General features: G+C 39.2%; 1 protein-coding gene across 2 annotated transcripts in view; it reads left to right on the top strand.

The window, feature by feature from the left end:
- DAAM2 (dishevelled associated activator of morphogenesis 2) overlaps nucleotides 1-17,461 on the top strand; it is a 74,968-nt gene extending 57,507 nt beyond the window's left edge. For both annotated transcript variants that reach the window (XM_031552406.1, XM_019613511.2), the window contains 7 exons: nucleotides 6,459-6,543; nucleotides 8,027-8,133; nucleotides 8,667-8,755; nucleotides 9,499-9,667; nucleotides 11,394-11,501; nucleotides 13,143-13,203; nucleotides 17,306-17,461. In XM_031552406.1, coding sequence (XP_031408266.1) covers nucleotides 6,459-6,543; nucleotides 8,027-8,133; nucleotides 8,667-8,755; nucleotides 9,499-9,667; nucleotides 11,394-11,501; nucleotides 13,143-13,203; nucleotides 17,306-17,443 — 757 coding nt within the window. In that variant the 3' untranslated portion in view covers nucleotides 17,444-17,461. The remainder of the gene's footprint in view (nucleotides 1-6,458; nucleotides 6,544-8,026; nucleotides 8,134-8,666; nucleotides 8,756-9,498; nucleotides 9,668-11,393; nucleotides 11,502-13,142; nucleotides 13,204-17,305) is intronic.
- Nucleotides 17,462-21,019: the final 3,558 nt, after the last annotated feature.

Genomic DNA, 21,019 nt, shown 5'->3' with positions numbered 1-21,019 from the left:
GCCAACAGCTGTTTCCAATTTACTCTTACTGTGCATATATCCCTGTAGTTTATTCCCCCTTTGTTTACACTAAACTGCCGTGTCCTTTAAAGTAAAATAGCTGCATGGGTTGGGTTTTCTTTCCCTCCACTACTCAAATGTTTTTGTTTTACTAACACTGTGTTAGAAGGGGTCAGGCAGAGCTCATATTTCATATGATCCAACAAGCCAAAATCTAGCTAGAGTGAGAAATTGATGTCTCTTGCTTTGTTTCATAGAGAAACTGGAGCATGGTGAACTGAAAAGAGATGAAAATTGAATTGTTAATTATTTTTTGCTAACAGTGAGGAGATTCATAGGACTTCCTCCCTGTCCTCATCTCAATTTTCATTGAAAAAAAAAACAACTTTTTTTTTAGCAACTTGATAGCAACATTTTTCAGTTTTCCTTCATTGGGAGGATGTAATAGTTCTTGTTTAATGGAACCTGATGGATCCAGAACCAAGTTCTTTCCCATAGGCCAACTGTAAAGATTTGAACAGGCACAAGATCAGTTTATCTCACAGTGTTTCCAGTAGGCTATAATTCAACCAAGGCGTGGAACCATCTGTCTGTGGTGAGTCCAGGCGCCCACTGTCTTCAAATCTGGCTTTCTTAATGGTGTTTCCAACATAGAGTTATTTCTGTCACTCTGGAAACCTGCTATCCCTCATGAATTTCCCGATGTCTTCAGTTTCCACCAGGCTGGAGAATTTACTGTCAGACTTGTGTGGTCTGGAAGAGCCATCCCAGATCCCTGTGCTTCCCTGCTTTTGCTTCACAGCTGGAAACTTCTCTGACCTCTCTCACCAGTATGGCTCCTCTTTCCTTTCATTACTTCAATAACAGATAGTATTTTCACTGCTCTAGTGTTTTTATTGTACCACATCTTAAAATGTTCCTTACAGAACTTGCCTATGGCTTGTATCTCTCTTACTGTTCTGTTCTGTGAAATGCTCTGCAGAAGTCTGGTCTTATGAGAAACATCACTCACATGGAGCATGAAGGTTGATTGTATACTTATGGAACTTTTTTGGACAATTTTTTTGCTTGAATTCCAGCAAAATGATTATGTCAGAGTTGTTCCGAGATGTATTTGTTATTCCTGTGGCCCAGCTAGTCAGCAGTAACCCTTTCAAGAGGCTGGAAACAGTAGGAATGCAAGGAAGATGTCATAAATACAGTTAGTAGCAGAAGGCTACACAATCTGACTGAAGAAAAATAATTTTAAATGTTAATCTCATAGTAGTTATATACTGTGAACCAGGCTTAGCAAGTGGCTGTACTAAAAGTTTGTGTCTTTCATGATTGTTGTTTCGAATATCTATCAGTGGGGGAGAAGGGACTTGTGCAGCACTTCCAACCAGAATACTGAAGAGACCAAGTATTTTTCTCACATAGCTGTGCCTCCTCGGAGTTTCTAAACCCTTTTAGTTCAAACGTTGAAGGGATGAGCTGTTCAGACAATGTTGATCTCCATGTGCTGTCTGTGCAGTTCCCCAGCCCCCCATGTGCTTTTCTGTCATGTGGCAATACACTTTTCACCCTTATTTTAAGGCAGATTCTAAGTACTATGATAATTTGGGGGTACAGATCATATCTTGATATAGAAACAGTTCATTGGACTCAGTAGTTCAGTTTTTCTGTCTTGAAAAACATCAGGCAATAAACACTGCTTCCTGGTTCCTGGAAGAATTTTCTGTTTTTAAGTAAATGTCCACAATAAATCCAGAGTGTGATAATCCCCAGAGTTAAACTTAACCTATCAGCCAGTGTCATTCTGTCTTAAATCATGAATAGGAAACAGTAGGTAGGGCTGTAATAAAGGATGAACAACTGTCTCATCAACATGTCACCATCATTTGGGGATTCCCAAGTTTGGCCCTGCTTGGCTTGGAAAGATGGCATCTCAGATACTTCTTGGTAGGAAATTGAGAGTGTGTGGATGCAGAGTATCTTGGTCACTCATGAACTTTCTCTGAATAAGTAAAAGAAAAGAGAAGGCTGTTTGTTTATGCACTTAGCAAAATATTTTCACAATGAAGTGCTGAAAATGCACTGGTAGATTTTTGTCCACGTTGATACAGTGGTGCAAGTTGTATGTGATAAAAGTCCCCACTGTTGTTCCCAAAATGTTATGACACTGTCTTCTTCACTGACAAGATGTGTTGGCAGCTGAGATAAACTGTGAAAAGAGGTTTCCCTCCTAGGTTAACTTGCAGTTAGATCACCCTAATGTTCCTGAATGCTTTTTCTGAAAGTAGGAAGAGAGATCTACTTTTCCTGCCTTTATGGGTTACCAACAGTGAGTTTTCTCAGAATGTAGCTATTTAACATCAGCCTGCAGCTTTTCAGTTGTACAGTCCCTTAGGAGAGCTTAGTAGTTTGAGAAGGTTTATGTACCAATCACAAAATTTGGGATTGAATTCACTATTAACCTGTGTGAAATGAGTTGTGGAGATGGAGAAGTCTGTGATCAATAAAAACTAAAAACTGAGTGAGCTCCCCAAAGTGGCCTTAGTTAAATATGTGGAGAAGCACACGTGTTTGAGCTCATGCTCACACGTGAGGAAGGGCAAGGCCTGTTTCAGTGTTTTCAGCTAGCAGCAGCAGTGTCACAGCTACAACTGCTAGCATCTTCACAAACCCTGTGATTTAATTCAGTCTTGATATACATTAAAAACAGTCCCTTTCTCCAAAGAAAAAGAATAAGTGGGAATGAGATACTAATGTAGCTGCAACACAGTTCAAGGTTCTCTGGTAGCAGGCAGACAAGCTGCTTTCTTAAAAGCTAAGCAAAATCCAAGGAACAAACCCATGAAGTGACTGACTTCATATGCGGAGGGAGATGGTTAATAAGCCACAAATATTCTGTTTTGATCCATGGAAGAGAGGAATGAAGGGGGGAGGTTACTGTGATTCAAATCAATGGATATATTTAAGAAGGAAAAATGAGTGAGCATTGGGTGTCTGCAAGGGAAGCTGATGTAAAGCTGCAGCATGTCTCCCAGGCATGTTCAGAGACAGGCTGCTGACTTTCTCCAAGAGGACGAAACAATAAACCACTTGATGTCTTCAAGTGAAGCTGGTGTTAAATCAGCCGAGGTGTCCTGGGGAGATTAGTGATGAATTACTCAGCAGAGTCAATAGAGATTATTTATGAAGCCGGAGGGGATAGAGGGAGGCAGCTTAAGTACCATATCAGAAGTTACTTGGTACTTGTTGAATTTTAACATTGCTTGAAGATGACTCAAGCAGTTGGACTTCTATATACTGCCACAAGATGTGTGGGTAAGGGGAGAAGGAGGGAGTTTCTCAGTAAAGATCCTTTCCGTTGCTCTTTTGACTGGTGTCAGGCTGCTCTTGAACAAAACCATGGTCAGTATCTGTGCTCTGAATGAGTCTGCAGCTGAGGAAAGAAGCACAGTCTTTTCTCCTGGTTACAGTTATTTCCTAAGTTCTGATGCCAGGATTGTTGCTTTGGTTCAGAAGTGTGAGGCAGAGAGAATGCAGCTTGAATTGTACACTGTTCTGAATAGAGTTGTCTCCAGCAGCTGGAGGAAGAGTGCCTGGATCTGCGAAGCTTGTAAGAAAGTCATTGCAAACTTTTCAGTAGACACTTGATTTACTGAAATGTAATTTCTGCAGCGTAATTTTTTGGGCTGCAATTTCACATTAATTTGCTGTCTGTACCTCATGAGTTTTAGGCTCTGAGGGATGCCTCTATTTAGTTCTAAATGGAAAAAGTTTATGCATCTGCTTTAGGTTCCTACTTAATCACTTCACCTGTTTCTGTTTAAAAGCAGCACATCTGTTTCATGTTACCACTGTCCATCTTTAAGATCTACTGCATGACTGAACATTAATTTTGAAGATACAAGAAAAAATCACATGATTAAGAATTCTTTGGCCAGTTATTCAGCCAGTTTTTACTGGAAAGATCCCTGTTTACTGCCATTGACACTTACAACTCCTGAGATATGTCCTACCTCAAAGAAGCCTGCTTTGGAAGAGTAAGCTTGTTTTGCCATAAAACCTTCTGTACTAGTAATTGGATTGGTAATAATCGAGGATGCACACCTGCAGGTATCATGACCCCATTACAGGCCTATAAGTGACTAAGTTAAACTGCTTCTCAGCAGGGGGCTGGCAAGCTTTCTGGTTCTCTCCACTGTGGCTAAACCATCCAAGCCAGATGTTTTTCTGCGAATGGCTGGGCACAGAATCATTCAAGAAATCAAAGTGTTTGTATAACTGTCTGTCCTTGGGGCTCTCCATTATTTTTGAACAGATGATGTTTTCAAGTGTATTTAGTAATGATAAATGGCAGCAAACAGTGGAGCTTGGAATCTGAAGTCCTCAGGCTCCTGGACAGAATAGTGAAATCCACAGTAATGTGAGCCACACTTTCTGTGTTGTTAATGTGCCTCAGACCTCTCTGTTTGGTCATATTTATTGAGTCCCCAAACACACACACAGGATCTCTGTGTAAAGAGGTGGTCAGTGTACTAATTGTTTGAATTATTTTCATGGAAAAAAGATACTTTTTTCTTCTTTTTTTTCCATAAATCTCGAGTGAGAGTAGCAACACATCACTGACAAAAATCCTGGTGTTCATGGTTTGGCCTCTTGTCTCTCCTCTGACACACTGTGCCAGTGTCACAAGATACAAGCATTCTGTGTGAAGGCTAGATTCTGGAAAATGTAAAGGTGTGCTTTGTGACACATTCCAGAAGTGTAGGCATCCAAATTGTCTGGTTATGTGTATGTGTGTCTGCTAAGAGCCAGACCTACGCCCAAAAAAAAGACTTCTCAGGAGTTGTGCAGTCACAGAATTTGATCAACTCAGGGTCATGCAACCATAGACTTCATAATTCATGATTATTAAAGCCAAAAGAAACTTCAGCTTTCTGATTGAGAATGTAGGGTTTTATGCAGAAGCCTGTGTATTGAGGTTTGTTGTTTTGATCTTGAGTGAAAACTGATGACCTAAAGTAAAAAGTTTCCAGCCTGAACTCTAAACCTTCTAATCCTTTTATTTCTCAAATATGGCCCTATTATGAAGGTTTTGTGGTAATTCTTATTTAGCTGTTATCAGTTTGCCTTCCTTGTCAAAAGTGGACAGCTAGCAGTGAACAATTAGGAGCAGAGTGAGCGTAATTAGTTAAGGGGTGTAATACTTAAAAGCTTTTGAGTTTCTGCTGATTCATATTTTAGTTTCCAGCTGTTTGTTGTATTGGGCAATATTAAAATGTTTTAAGTTTCTCAGATTTAGTAATATTTCCTGTCTGTAAAAATAAAGCTCTTTCTTTTGCTTTTATATACAAATGTGATTCTGTCCAAATGGCAATAGCAAAGTGAAATTTGAACATGGAGTTGGTTAACACAGAAGACAAAAACGTTCTGGCTTGTGCATCAGCCTGCCTCTTGTTTATATTCACAATTTCCTTTCTGCTGTTAATTAATTATAATGATTGTTGAAGGTCCATGGAGACTGCAGACTTCTCTACTCAAATATTTATTATATGAACTTTCCTGTTTCAGTCCCAAAATTGAGATTTTCTTCTGGATAGTTCTCCTCTATTCTGCTAGGGAGATCGATGAGAGTGCTGTGAGTGTGGGATGGTAGTATAGAATTTGTTGCTTGCACATATATTTATTGTCACCTGCACTGAGAACCACCCATTAATTTCTGGCAGTATATCAAACAGCCTCTCAGTGATCCCTAATTTTGACTGGTCTGCCCTGGGTTTCAGTTGAAGACCCTGAAGATTTGTTTTATTGATTTCTTGTTTAGTTGTAACTGATGACTCCTACCTATTGCACACAAATATACAGGAGTAGGTGATAAGGAGAATATATTTTTAACACCTCAGATATTAATAAAATAAGCTTATATTTTTAGTGCTTCTTCCATATTGTGTATAAAACATGGACTTGTCTGTGATGTCGATTCCTTTTTCAGCTGTGACTGCTAATGGAATGAACCTAGCAAGCACAAACAGATTTGTCATAGAAAGATCAGAATCATTACTTGTTACCTTGGGAGATCCTTTAATATTTAAAAGCTGAGATGAAACAAGAGCTCACAATCACTTACAAACTATGCAGATTTGCAGGGTTTTTGTGCTGTAAAAGGATGAGGGAAGTATTTTGATAAAGGAGGAAATTGGAAGCACTTTTGATCTATGAGGATTTGATTTTTGTTAATTGACGTGTGTAGTCAGCGTGTATTTGATTTACTGCAGTGGATTAAAAAAAGAAAAGTAAAAAAAACAAAATACAAAATAGAAAATCTCAGCCTTTGAAACATAGTTTCATGTAGGACCTTCCCACAGCTCTTTTGTGTTATTTTTAAGTGCAGCTTTTCAGATTTCCTATTTTCTGAACTGAGTAATTTGAACTTTTCACTAACGGTAGAATGTTGTTACTGTTGAAAGGTTGAAGCTGTCTAATGAAGAAATCAGACAAGCAATTTTGAAGATGGATGAGCAAGAAGACCTAGCAAAAGATATGCTTGAACAGGTAAGATTGCAGTCAGCTATACTTTATAAATAAATTTCTCACCGTCTTTTCTTCAGCCAAAGTAAGTGGATGTATGTGGAGGCTCTGCTAGTCTGTCTGTGGATCTGAACTGCATGTTGGAGCATGATAAATGCTGTTTTTCCCAGTGTCATCAAGCATATCTCCCTTGTTTATCCCTATTTGTGTCAGGTTGAATTTGATCCCTTGAGCTTTTGGATTCCAATACCAGTATACTTTTCCTGATGCAATATATGCATGGTTACAGTTGGTATGGGGTTTGCTTTCATGAACTCTCTTCTTACTTGTAACTTTTCTGTGACTTTTACAGTCTTTAATTTTTTCTTTTTCTTAATGTGTTCCCTTGCCCAGCTTTTCCATTGGGAAATGTCATGAATCAGATTGTGTATGTTGATGGCTGCAGCCAGGACTCTGACCTCTAAGAAGGAAACTTGCATTCTAACTAGAATGGTTAGAAAACAATTGAGACTTCTGTCCTCCATTTGTACACTGCATAGCTGGTAGGGAAAGCAAAACAGAACAATTAAAACACCATTCCTCCATTTTTTTCCCTTTCATAGAGGATGAAAGATGATATTCTGACCACAGTTGCATATGATAAAATTCCTTAGGAGGGCACAAAATGTAATAATTCTCACCTTTATGACAAATGTAATTATTTCTTTGTATGCAGTCAATGTATTTAATCATATACAAAAAGCTATTCCATTTTGGAAATGTATAGCCTACTTGTCATCTTAACTGAATGTTTGCAGCTGCTTTATGTGTCAGTGCAAACTTCTGATGCTCCACACCTTTGAGTACTGCACTTTTGAGTGGTGGGATGAAATATGAAAGAAAGCAAAGAAGCAAAAGTGCTTCTTGCAAGCAGCTTTTTCCTTGTGGGTGTGCACTGGAGCTGCATGCATGGCAGTATTTATAACCAGACTAAAGCATAGCTATCACTAGATATGTCAAAAATCTGTCAAAGTATGAGCTTTTAAGGTCAGCATATGAATAGCAGCCAGTGTCAGATACACATCTAGTGGCTTGGTTATTGTTTATTGTTTCCGCAGAGTAGGGCGGACCCAAGAGAGAGATAGATGGGGCTTTGTGTGCATTCCAAGATACGCACAAGGAGTAGTTCACACTGGTTGGGGTGCATCCTGTTATTGTACGCACCAGTCTACACTCTGCATAGTGCTGTGGGAATTAGAGTTCTTTCTGTACTTCCCCTTGGGTAAGCTGCAGTTGTACTTGGCCTTTGGGATTTAGAAATGGGAAATTCCCCTTTGGAGATGAAAATGAATCTAGTAGGGTCAGTGAAGGACAAAGGCACAACAGCAAGCAGATATTTTGAAAAGGTCAATTTCGTAGCCGCAGCTGCGCTTGAAGTTACAGTCACATGGCTGAATCAAAGTAATGCTTCCCAATGGTAACAGATAAAACTCTTGTCTTGGTGTTTGGTTTGTGTCTGCCATTCCAGCTGCTGAAGTTTGTTCCTGAAAAGAGTGATACCGACCTGCTGGAGGAGCATAAACATGAAATAGAGCGCATGGCTCGGGCAGATCGTTTCCTCTTTGAAATGAGCAGGTCTGTTCAATACATTATGGGAAAAAGCACTGAGAGCTTCTTGGAAGCACCTGTAATTGTTGTTAAAAATGGATCATCTGGCACTGAGGGGGAATGTGCAAGAGATTATGGGCCAACATTATACCTTGCGTTTTCCAGAAGCCTTCCAATGTTACAAATGTTTTTCTTCATTACACAAACTTTTCATTGATAATAAACACTCTCCATGCTGTCACTTAAGGACAATCCCCTGATGACAAGCAGAAATCTGTCTCCTAGCTTTGTTCACAGAAAAAGGGATTTCATGATGCTCATGTTTTGAGAGTAGTGGGAGTCCTTCCAGCTCCTTTTCACCTGGAACTCATGCATTCAGGCTCTCTGTTTTTCTAAAAGCATTGTTTAAGTAGAGTTAGGTGTGTGAAATGTTTGTAATCCCATGCATAGATATTTTGGGTCTCAACACTCAGGCATTAGATTATGTAGGCAGCATACTGGCCCAGGGCTTCAAAATATGGTTCAAGTTCAGTGCTGATTTTACTCTACCCTTTGTGTAGGATTGACCACTATCAGCAGCGACTCCAAGCATTGTTCTTCAAGAAGAAGTTTCCAGAGAGGCTGGCAGAAGCAAAGCCAAAAGTAGAAGGTATGATTAAAGGCTCTGCTAGGGGCTGGGTAAATGGGCAAGGAAGGTAAAGAGAGACTTTTCTTCAAAGGAGTTGTTGCATCCGTGCTGTGGTTGTAAAGCCAGTGAATCCAAGACATGCAATGCACTGGGAAGCAAATTCTGTATGATGCTGTTACACCCAATTGACTTAATAAAGTGTTGTTGTTATACTGTAAATATGACCTGACACATGTCAGTGTGCTACCAGATATTGCTGAACTGACAGAAGCTTCCATGGCCCTTCTGTGCAGGTCAGCCTTCCCTTCCCACTTTCAGTCCTTGCATTTTCCATCTCATTGGAGCTGTTAGGTTAGGTGCCTCAGAACTGTGATGTTGTGGAAATGTGTGACTTACAAGAAGAGTGCCATGGCTTCTGTGCATCATTCCTGGTTATGAAAGAGATGAGGGGAGTATCTTCCACTCTGCATTTTCAGATGAGCTCTAGACTTACCCCTGTTCCCACTACCTGTGTTTTTAGTGTGGGAGTCCCAGGAGAACAGCCCTACTCCTGGGTTCAGAGGAGTGTCCTGCAGAATGAGGAGGTGTATCTTCCTTCCAGTTGTACTGCATCTGGGAAGGTGGGTGGGGAAGGACCACGCATGAACAGGCTGCATTGTAACATTTACTGTGCAACAGTCAGATGGGCACTTTGGGGCCTTTCAGAAGGGGCAAAAATAAGTTAAAAACAACAATAACCTGTTTGTTTCTTTTCTCTTTTCAAGCCATTCTTCTGGCATCCAAAGAACTCATCCGCAGCAAACGTTTGAGGCAACTCCTGGAGGTCGTTCTGGCCTTTGGCAATTACATGAACAAAGGCCAAAGGGGAAGCGCGTATGGCTTCAAAGTCTCCAGCCTGAACAAAATTGCAGATACCAAATCCAGCATAGACAGGTAGGCTAAAAGGCCTCAAATGAGTTAGTAACTGTGCTGCTGCACCTCTTAACATAGTAACAGAACTGAGTGTATTTGGTCTTGGTCTTTTTTTTTTACTCTCCAGGCCATGTCTTACTTGGCATTTAAGTAGTGCTTTTTACTCTAAAGTATCCTGAAGCATTTAAGATGAGTTAATAACAAAGCATTCGAATTCGTCCAGTTGTTTGAACAGTGCACATCTGTTGTTGGATTGGGTTTCTGCAGTGCTGTGCAAAGATGACAAAATGTAGTATTACACTGAAATAAGTTTGGGAGGAGGAGGATTTCTATGGAATTTGCCTTTTATACTAAAGTTTTATGAATGTGGTTTAGCAAAAAACACAGAAAAATCTGACCACAGTCTTACATGTCCTGCGAAACATGGAAATATGCTTCTGATGCAAGACTCTCATAAACTTTACCTACACCAGAACTACAAGTCATATTGGTAAGACTGACCTTGGCTGTGTCTAAAGCAGTTAAGAAAATAGCTGTTTGTTTGGGTTTTTGGTAGTGGAGCTAACTTTATGGACACAGACGGCAAGTCTTTTTAGTTATCCCATGTTTTTGTTCATATCCCCATACTGGCTCTGGAAATTAATTCAACTATGACTGGGAAGTGAATACCACCTTCAGGCTTCAGCAGTACTAAGATTTTCCTTGGAGATTTCCTATACTACTTCATACTAACTTATATCTTCCTCAAATTGTGAGACCTGCTGAGACCACAGCTATGGTGAAATGACTTCAGATTATGACAGAATGAATAATAGTGGCAAGAAACCATAGGAAATTCTTGCTACCTATTAGAGTTTGAAATAACAAGACTCTGTTTTGACTAACATGATGTCCTTTCCATATACTGAGGCTAATACATGCTAATACATGTGTAGCTAATGTTGAACTTTTTTTTTTTTCTTTTTTTGCCTTAATGTAGCTTGACTCAATTTTCCACATATTAAATGCCCTTTGTAGATCCTATTTTCTCTCCAGCTTCCAGGCTCTGGTCTTAGTGAAACTGTGGCCATCTGCTATCTTCTTGTCAGTTAACCAAACAGCACCCACTTCAAGTAGCTGTTATGGCTGGCTGCTTTCTCTACATACAAAATTCACTGATGCAAAATTCACCATTTATTTTACAATCCTTAAACCTGCTCCTATATCCCTCCTAGATCTCATTTCTTTCCACTTCTACTTGAGCTGTTTTTTTTTATCAGGGAGCCTGACTATTTGAATACAGCTGTTTTACTGTAGGAATCTTCTTTGCACCTTTGGACTTCCAGGAATCTTTTATTTTTCTTAGTTAACTCTTATTTTCTTCCCCACATTGCCTCTGAGAACAATTCACTTTTCCCTTGTTATTTAATGTCACTTTAGTACGTTTGTTTATTCTCTGAGGCATATGGGGATAAATAGTATATTGTATTGTGCAATGTTTTTTCCATTATACTATCTATGGATATGACTGGGAGCATACTGTTGCTCCCAGAACAAATCAAGGCACTTGGGGTTTTAGTAGGAATGGTTCATAAAGGACTAATTTATTTTAATCTGTGATGCTTTTCTTTCAATAGCAAAGCTGTTAACTGCTTATTTTCTTCAGTCAAGTACATTTCCTACCCAAATATTTTTCACTCATTTGTCACAATCATATCTTCCCTTCCCTTTCATCACCAACTTCCTTTTTTATTTTTTATTTTTTTAGGAACATTACACTGTTGCACTATTTGATTATGATCTTTGAAAAGAATTATCCAGATATCCTAGATATTCAGACTGAATTGCAGCATCTTCCAGAAGCAGCAAAAGTCAAGTAAGTCCAGTCCTATTGCTCTATCCCAGAGCTGAAGTTCACAGTGATTTCTGTTAGCTTAATGATTATTTCCTTTTTTATTGTCTTAGGATCATAGAGTTATTGAGGTTGGAAAAGACCACCACCACCAGTAGTGCCCAATAACCATGTCCCTCAGTGCCACGTCTACACATTTCTTGAACACCCCCAGAAACACCACCTCCCTGGGCAGCCTCTGGTTTCAGTACCTCACTATTTCTGAGCAGAAATTTTTCCTAATGTTCTACCACAACCTCCTCTGGTGATGATCTTACAAAATCGTGACCAGCCTTCCCAGCTGGGATACCTGCAATGCCTTTGCTGACATTCTTGATGTTATTCAAATGTAGATCAGTGGGAAATTTTGGTTTGAAATAATTTGCTTAACTAAACTGACTGCTTTACTCAGACATGTTTATAGCTACTCTGTTTCCAAATCAGATGTTGTAACTGGACTGGTCACTGTAATTCATTCACTGTAATTCACTCACTCATATTCTTTGGCTCCCTATCTATGCCATGTGATGGGTTTTTTTCTAGATAATTTGGTTTGTTTCTAAGCCAGAATCAGCTAGCTACAGAGACTAAATTAGCCATTTTCAAGAAGGTTGTTCAAACTTTTGCATCCTGCTTTCTGCACAAATTTCAGTAATTTTTTTCACTTCTGCAGGTGCTTGTTGACAGTGAACACACAAGGCATCCCCTAAAATATTTATGTTTTTAATTTCCAAATTCTGTGTAAAAATATCTTTTCATATTATTTGTCCAGCTATGGTTCTTTATATAAGAAACTACACCACCTACTGAAAGAGAAGTGAAAAGATACAAGTGAAAAATACATGTAGGTTCATACTTTAAGGTTTGGTTGTTTTGAAGGTGTAACCTACTTCTAATCAAATATGTAGAGAAGACACCTACTGACTTGCAAAATAACTACCTACTGTTTAACTGGAAATGAAAAGCCTTTTTTTCATACAAGCCCTTGGAAAAAGCTCTTGTTCATATGTGACAAGCAGAAAATCTGTACACCACTTGTGTCTGGAAAAACATTTATTAGCAGTAGGGTTACATGCTCAGTTACAATGTAAGCCTTCAAGAACTTTCATATGGTAGAAATGGAGATGAAAAAAATCAGCAGTATTTTGGGTCATGAGGAAGAGAAAAAAATTATCTAAATGCATTGCTAATAGAACTTAGCAGTTGACTGGCTCAATGAATGGTGTGTAGAGATGATCTGAGAGTACAGCGATGTGTGTGCTAAGCTGCGACCCCCACACTGTGCCAGCCTGCCCGTGTGGTATATGTTCCTTGTAGGAGGGTCAGGCTCAGCTCACATGGGAGATGTTCTGAGGGCAACTTCCTGCTTCTTCTCATGAAAATCCTGATCTTTAGTATGACCACACGCAAGCAGAACCTGCATCTTCTTACCTCTCATACAAAAAGCAACACAGAACATTAACAGATCCCTTTCTCCTCATTTCTAATCATCTGATGTGGCTGTGCCAGAAGTTGGATATCAGATATGATGGACCAGTGATCTGTTTGTTCTGCTTCACAGTTCCTGTACTCCTGTTTAACACTGCTCTTTTTGTTTTATCTCCTCCGTGTCTGTATCCTGTGCAGCCTGGTAGAGCTGGAGAAGGAAGTCAACAATATAAAGACTGGATTGAAAGCTGTTGAAGCTGTAAGTATCTGAAGGTTTCCAAAGCTCCATACGTAAAGTATCACAGTCAGAATCGGGGGCACTATATATTTTATGATAAGAGAAAGTGGACTTTCTTTTTCAGTTCCTTTCCATTCCATTCCAAATGCATTAACTAAGAAAAAACAAATAAAAGCTTCTCATGTGGAGCTCCTGCTGATGATCTTAGCAGACTTAAGCCTAATGAAAAGCTTATTTGATCGCAGACTGGAAAGTAAAAGGACAGTTTGACAAACAGCGTGCACTGGAAGGAGAAATAAAATTCTTTCTGGGGGATGGATGACTGCTAAGCAAGTGTTTCACATGTCTCTTGGAGTTCTAGCAAACAGGTAGTGCACTCTAGTATGCAACCCTAATATATCTTGTGCACTCCTTGGGAAAGTAGACTAGATAAAGATGAGAGAATGGAGCTGTCAAGCAAAGCTGCAATGTTCCTGCTCAGTAAAATTAATGAAAACCTTCTAATTGGACTTAAGTTAGTTGTTTTTAATCTGTACCTGATGCAGAGAATCTCATCTCAGCAGAGAACAGTACAAATGGTGTATTGATGCAGTTGTTTGTATTGAACTGTAGGAGTTAAAGCTGAAGCATGGGTCTAAATTCTCCCTGGAGTCACAGATTCATGTGTCACCTGTGATTTCCCTACCTGGGAGACTTTATTAGTTAGAACGTTGATTTTGTTCCTGGGGATAGGCTCCTAAGGCAGGAGAGCACAATGCAAGAGCACTGTACTTGGTGACAAGAGCTAGGAACTCCCACATTTGCTTCTTGTTTATGCCATGGATACACGTGTGTGGCTTTGAGCAGTCTCAAGTGTTTGCTTCCCTTATGTGAAGGTATATAAGGCACCTTTCGTATGTCCTAGCCACAGAGTAACAGTACCATCCCAGAGAAATTTTCTGTTTTTCATCAAATGCCCTCTGCTGCCTTTGCTGTTCATTCTGCAGCTTCTTCTGTGGAACTGCTGGCAAGGGGACCAGTTGCTGGGAATCTTATTGTGTGGTTTCTATGAAAAGATAACCTATCTACAAAAAACTAAACCAGGGTTCTCCAGTCCTTCAGATCTGCTATAAGATAGACAGGTGATGACTTAATTTTCCTTCCACCTGGCCTGAGTTTGGTTTGGATCCCAGGGGCAGTGAAAAAGTTCTGTGGCCTACCAACCAGGCTGTCTGGCTGTCTCCAACAGTTTATTACCTAATTAGCCAGTGAGCCTCCTGGGAAAAAACAAATCTTCCAAACCTTGATTGTTGGGATAAGGGAGAAAGCAGCAATGGGAAGAGATATTGTTGCATTCACTAGAAGCCGTGTTTGAGAATTAAAAGTATCTGTAAAGTGAAAGCTGACATTAAGTTCATGACTTGAAGAAAGGCCCAGTTCTGGCTGAGGCAGGCAATCCTCCCTGTTGAAATGTGAGTACTTACTTCTGTTTTACTTTCTGTGATTGGGTTATTTGTCCTCTGCCTTTGCAGCCAATTTTTCTTCTCTTTCCTATAGATGGGTTCAATGGGCAACCTTTCTTCCCATTCAATCACTATCTTCCTCCCTTACCCTTCTTGCCATGATATTTATCATCTGGGATTGCCAGTACCTCCCAGACTGCTTGCTCAGTTTGTGGTTTTCTGGCATGTAAAAAGCAGCACTACAGCAACAATAGAAGATTGCTGTCAGGTGGAAGGGGGAGGAGGGAAAGGTGTGATTCTTGATTCCTGTCCAGTGCGTTCTCACCACAGCCTTGGCTCCAATGACTGAGAAGTTTCTTCAGGGCCTCTCAAGAATAGAAAGCTAAAAATAGTTTCACAGTCAGATGTTCTTAAAGGTACTATTAACCTTTTGCTTTCCTGGATTTGTAGCTTTTTAGTAAAAATAAGATTCATTCCTTTGTTAAGATATTCACATAGCTATTGCCTAATGTAAAATGCTCTCAAAAGGACAGCTAAGTAATTTTTGGTCCTCTCCAAATTTGGAATTGAATTGTGTCAGTGGAATTCTTCTCTCGTACAACAAGGAGATTTTGACCAATGCTTTGAGAACCCCCTGCCGTGTTAAATCATTTCATACATCTGGAGAACCAGTAGCCCAGACTGCCAAGGGCAGTGCTAGCATCTATTGTCACACTATTATGACTAATATAAGACCATTTCTAGAAGGTTTAGAAGAGTTTCTTGTTTGCTGACATCACTCTTGGGCTGATTACATAATCATGCTGGTTACTTCTGTGGGCATTTTAAATTAGAAAGAATTACTCTGCAGGGAAGGATTGAATTTGAAATTGAGGATTAGACTACCTAATTTTAATTTTGCTTTGAAAAACATTGCTGTCTCATAGCAGTCCCAAATGCCGTAGATCTCAACTGTGTGTGTAAGATAGAAGAACTACTGTGTATACCTACTCAGGGAGTGGAGGGAGTGGGAGAATGGTGAGGAGTGGATGTAGCAACTTTGAGCTAAAATTAGCTTATAAAGCAGAATGAGAAAGTGTGGCTGAAAAAAAATGTGTAATCCTCAGAAGATGACGTTTCTTGTATTTCTAAGATCCAGCTCAGAGAGATTATAGCCTAGAGACAGTGGACTGCAAAGTGGTGTAATAGAGTAGTGCTTTTGGGACAGACCCTGATGATGTAGTAGAAAAAACAGTGGAAAAGAGGAGGTAATATAAATCAGGAGAGGCAGCACTTCTTTAATGTGGATTGCTCTCTAGACACCTACTCATTGTTTTTCTGCTGCTTTTCTACCTTGTGGTATTTCCTTGTAGTGGTTGCATTCTCTTTCCAACTCATGTCAGAAGAGAAGAGATAGCCCATCTAATTTTAGGTTGTCAATGACCAAAGTAATTCTTTGCATTCGTCAACAATATGGAGCAAATCCCAAGGTGTTTCTCAGCATAAATTCTTATAAAACCACTCATTTGACTCTGTGAACCAACCTTTTGATGGCCAGTAACACTGAGCACCAAGCATACATGTAACTAAAGTTGCAGCCAGCACAAAAATATTTTTTTCAAAAGGGAACAGAGGGTCAGATCATAACTTGACCTGCTGTTTCATGCTGATTTCCCTACAGAGAAAGCAAGGCTTTATCATTCCCACTGATTATTCAGCTGAGAATAAAATACCAGATTACCATTGCATTGTCCCCATGAGACCATTGGCTGCACACAAACCAAGCACAAACATGGGAGAATGCCAGTCTTATGAGAACTTAGTCATTTTAAGAAGCTTTGTAGCTTTTTCAGTGCCACAAATGTGGTGACTAGAGTATGGGAAGGGATAATATTGGTAATCTTGGCTTAATATTAAGAATTTGAGCCAGAAATATATATTTTTTTTTTTAGTAGTCAGATAAACAAAGTTTAGTTTCCTGTAGCTCCATTTTTTATAAATCCATGACTTTTGTAACATCCAAGCAAATGCTTACTCGTTAAGCAGGGTGCTAGCAAATGTTGTTTTCCAGCTTGTTCTTCTGAATAGAACCAATTTTGGCATCTTTTTTTGCTGCTCAGAAAGTGCTTTTCAGAGAACTAAAGAGGATGTCCAATGCTAGGAAGCACAATCTATAGATTAGGCACACGGTGTGTGCACTTCTCCAAGAATACAGCCTTTTGAGCCACCATGTAAAGAAAAGATGGAGAGAAACTCACAATTAAAATTTTCCAGTTCTCCTACATTCCTTATTATTTTTCATTTTGCATAAATTTGTCGTTCTGCATAGAGAGAAATAAAACACAAAATGAAATTAAAAAAGAGAAACATCTGCAGTATTTTAAGTACTTGATACTAAGGTTACTTTAGAAATTCAACACACTGGTGGCTTTCGTGGGAGTGGTGGTTACTCTAGGATATAGGAAACCATAACTGAGGCTTTTCTTCTTCCCACGTTAGGCTTCTGTCTCATGTTGCAAGGCCAGAACCTTGGATTTAGTGAGAAATGGGTTTCTGAGTTAGAATTTTGAATTAGTGCATGAGGTTTGGAAACAGAGCATACTCCGTACTGAGTGAAATACGTGGGCTTCCCCACTCCCTTATTTCTCAGTGAGAAGTCTTTGATGATTGCCTGTCTGTATATCTTACTTATTCTCTTTCAGGAGCTGGATTATCAGAAGAGACGCATACGGGAATCGGGGGACAGGTTTGTTCCCGTCATGAGTGATTTCATCACTGTTGCCAGTTTCAGCTTCTCAGAGTTAGAAGACCTCCTCAATGATGCTAGAGACAAGGTATGAATACCTTTTGAAGCGTTGATTGAGATGGAAACATGCATCAAAGTGAAAGCAGGAATTTTAGATACTGGGAATGGAGTAAAAATGATAATAGACACTGAAGATGTTTTAGGCTGAAGTTTCTATCTTTTTCTAATCTGATCCGTAGCACCACATTTTAGGATTAAGAGAACATTCAGTGCTCTTACCTGCTTTTGCTAATCTACCTTAACAGATAATGTTATCTGTGTGTGGCATGGAACTGTGATGATGATGTCAGTGCTGTTATGTTGAAGGGACTGCCTTTTAACCAATCTCTCAAAAGAGTTCCTTTGGTAATCAGTGATAGTGACCTCCATCCCACCCTGCTTATTCAATTGGGATCATTTGCACTTCATTTCTTTCTTTTAAAAGTGCACCTTTGAGTAGTTTGATAACCCTGAATACCTGATCTTTTCCACTTAGACTTCTTTGTCACTGCTTGTACTTCATTGCAAGGACAGTGTTCCCAAACATTCATGGTTTGTCAGACCTTTTTGAATCCTTTTGACAAAGCCAGCACCATGTGTGTGTTATTCTTCACATGCTGCTGTGATCATTTTGTACTTCTACTGTCTGCACCTCCATTACCAGTTTTGCACAGCTAAGGAGGTGCTTGTTCTTTGCTGATGATTGGAGTCTGGCACTAATCCCTCTGTCTCTCAGTTGAATGAGGAAGAATTTATAGGAAAAGATTATAAGCATATGAAAATGTTTAGAGAAGAGCAAGTTCTAAAGTAAACGGTATGTAATGGCAAATCTACCCTTGTTGGCTGGCATGTTAAAAGTACTTGGCTTCATGAAGCAAATGTGTTATTTCTTTTGGATTGAGTTGTTTCCACTCCTGGTGTCAGTCCTTGCAGGGATATATAAGCAATGTTAAGGGACCTGTTGCATTATTAATGAAACCTGTGCCTTTGGATTACTAGGCCTTAGATTTTGAAGGTTAGACAGAATACAGGCCAAGGATGTGGATATTGAGACTCTTTATTCATCTGATCACTCTGCAGTAATGTCATTCGGGAATTGCAAAGCATTTCCTTCCTCTGGAGATAATGTTGGTAATATTGACTTGCAGATGCTAACAACAGGGAGCTACAGGGTCTCAGCTAGAGCTAGCTAGAGCAAATGCCAGTGGGCAGCAGTTACTACTTCATTTGAAGACAAAGCTTGGCAATATAACACTTGCTAGTGTTGTGACAGAATTTTGTGGAGAATAATATGCCTAATTTTTTCATTGTTATCTTGTTGCTTGAGAATGTTCAAACCACTTCCAGCATAGTAATGTTCACACTGTACTTGCTTTATAATCACAAAACCAGTATTTTACATTCCACACCTTCACTGAGAAGAACGTGAGGTTCTATGGTTTGGAGGCTTCTACTTTATGGTTGGGTACATTTTCAACTTCATTACAGTTAGGTGCACATTTTTGGAAGTGAATGACTCTCCTTGGCTTTTGGTTTGATGTTACAGATAGATGTGATCCTTTCCTTTGACACACTGAGGCTTAAAGCCCAATGTGATTTGTTTATGAGGTCATTTATGGGATAAAAACCAGCAAATGCTACACATCTAACAGCAGTGCTGCTTTCCTTGATCAGAAGCTTGCAGAAAAACTGCGCTCTTTTGCTTTAAAAATAACCAGAAACTCTTCCTGCAGAAGGACCAATATGTCTGGAAGTTGTTGCACACTTTTTTAGCCATAGGCAATATAACGCCCTCAACAAGAAGAGATGCTCTACTTTAATGACTATAACATGCTGAGGAAATGTTTCTCTACCTTCTCACTATATTTGAATGCATGCTTTTCCAACTTCTGCTCAACCTATGGCTTTGGCTCTTGCACTGGCAATAAGCTGCTTTTGGACTCCTGAAAGGGAACTGTCTGTTCCTTACCAAAGCTGAGCTATTTCTTATGTTTGCCTCATATTATTTTTCCCCTCCCTTCTTCCTCTTTTTCCTCTGTTTCTTTAAAAAAGAAAAAAAAAAAAAGTAGAAAATTTTCAACAAACCAGATGTGCTTTGCAAAGCCTATAACATCTTCCATTCTCAGTGGTCTCTCTGTGTTTGTTGAATCACAAACTTTTTTTTTTTAAACCATGGAAACATACTATAACTCGCCAATTAAAGGAAGAGAGAGACTAAAACATCTGATTATCCTCTTCTTTCTTCATTTCTCAAAGCAAAGCAAATTAAAAAAAAAAAGTAGTGGGAAAGGGAGGGCTTTTAAAAACATCTAAAGGGGCCCAGGAAGAATTCGTCTGGTTCACAGATTTATTAATAATAATGAAGTCCTAGTTTTAACAGCTGGAGTTGGATATCTTTCTAAATATAGATGTGGCTAATTGATTGCCATGAGTTAATCGGAGCCATGTTTCCTCAGCTGGCATTTAAAACAATACAAATTATCTTTTCAAACCTGGGAAGCTTTTTATTTTTGGAATATTGTGTACAGGCAAAAATCATTTCAGTATTGAAGTTTTGGAAATGCTCCATTACAAGGTGTGGTACTGACCTTCTCTATGGAGGATATTTATCACAATCCCACTCAATACTTTTTTTTTTTTTTTTTTTGGCCTTCTTTCTGAAACAGGATTATTTACTGCTAGTGGTCATGGGGAAGAAGTGATATTTTAAACTTAAAGGGCCAAATTGTCAGATGCAGACATCCGTGTTTGCAGTGGAAGCTTTGTAACTGTACTTATCTTCATGCAGTAAACAGATGGCGTAGTTAAGAAGTGATTGAAAACTTAGACCTACTTTTTAAATAGGCTCTCTAGCACAGCTGGTTCTTGTTCTTTTTGTGTTTTTCTCACTTTCAATACCACTTTATAAAGGAATATATAGATTAGATCAAGAGAGAATGCTTTTTGCCATTTCCCATAAACTGGAAGTTGTGGGCAGGAGAAAGTGAAATTCTTTCACCAGTTTTTACATGTTTTAGCAGACAAAAAGCTGACTTTCTCATTTCAGGAAAAAAAAAAAGGTTGATTTTTTTGTGTGTGTGAAAATTCTTCTCTTAGTTTCCTGTGGGGAAGCAAAGAAAATGTCCAAGGGGAATAACAGTGTCTTCCCATTGTGTGAATTTTATTTTCTTACTTGAATATAGTGACATTTGCCCTACATGAAACTTTACAGTATCCTTGAATGCTGACAGATATGGACATAACTGTTGCTTTATAACTCTTCTACTTTGTGTGAGGTTTATAACAAACCCATTTGTGAAATGTTTTGGATTCTCCTAGAAGAGCTAAGTCAGCTTAGTAAGGTAGTATCATTCCTATATAGTTGTAGTCATGTCGTAGCTGCATGACTCCAAAGAGGGTTGAGGCTTCGTTTTGAAAATCAAGCCTATGCTGCTCTACAGAGGCACAAGGGAGGTTTCAGTTCAGGCAGGTCTGCTGAGGAGGGTAGGAAAAGTGTCCATCTCCAGATTTTTCTCATGACATCTACTGTGAGTCAGAGTGTTTATATTTATCATGGGAGAGACTCGAGTTCAGAATCTGCACGTGCATTTAATAAGCTTAGCACATGTAGTAACTGTTTTGAAGAGCAGCA

The sequence above is a fragment of the Meleagris gallopavo genome, chromosome 2 (assembly GCF_000146605.3).
Source record: "Meleagris gallopavo isolate NT-WF06-2002-E0010 breed Aviagen turkey brand Nicholas breeding stock chromosome 2, Turkey_5.1, whole genome shotgun sequence".
Lineage (NCBI taxonomy): Eukaryota > Metazoa > Chordata > Aves > Galliformes > Phasianidae > Meleagris > Meleagris gallopavo.
The sequence above is the reverse complement of the archived record's forward strand: the minus strand, read 5'-3'. Positions and strand labels throughout refer to the sequence as shown.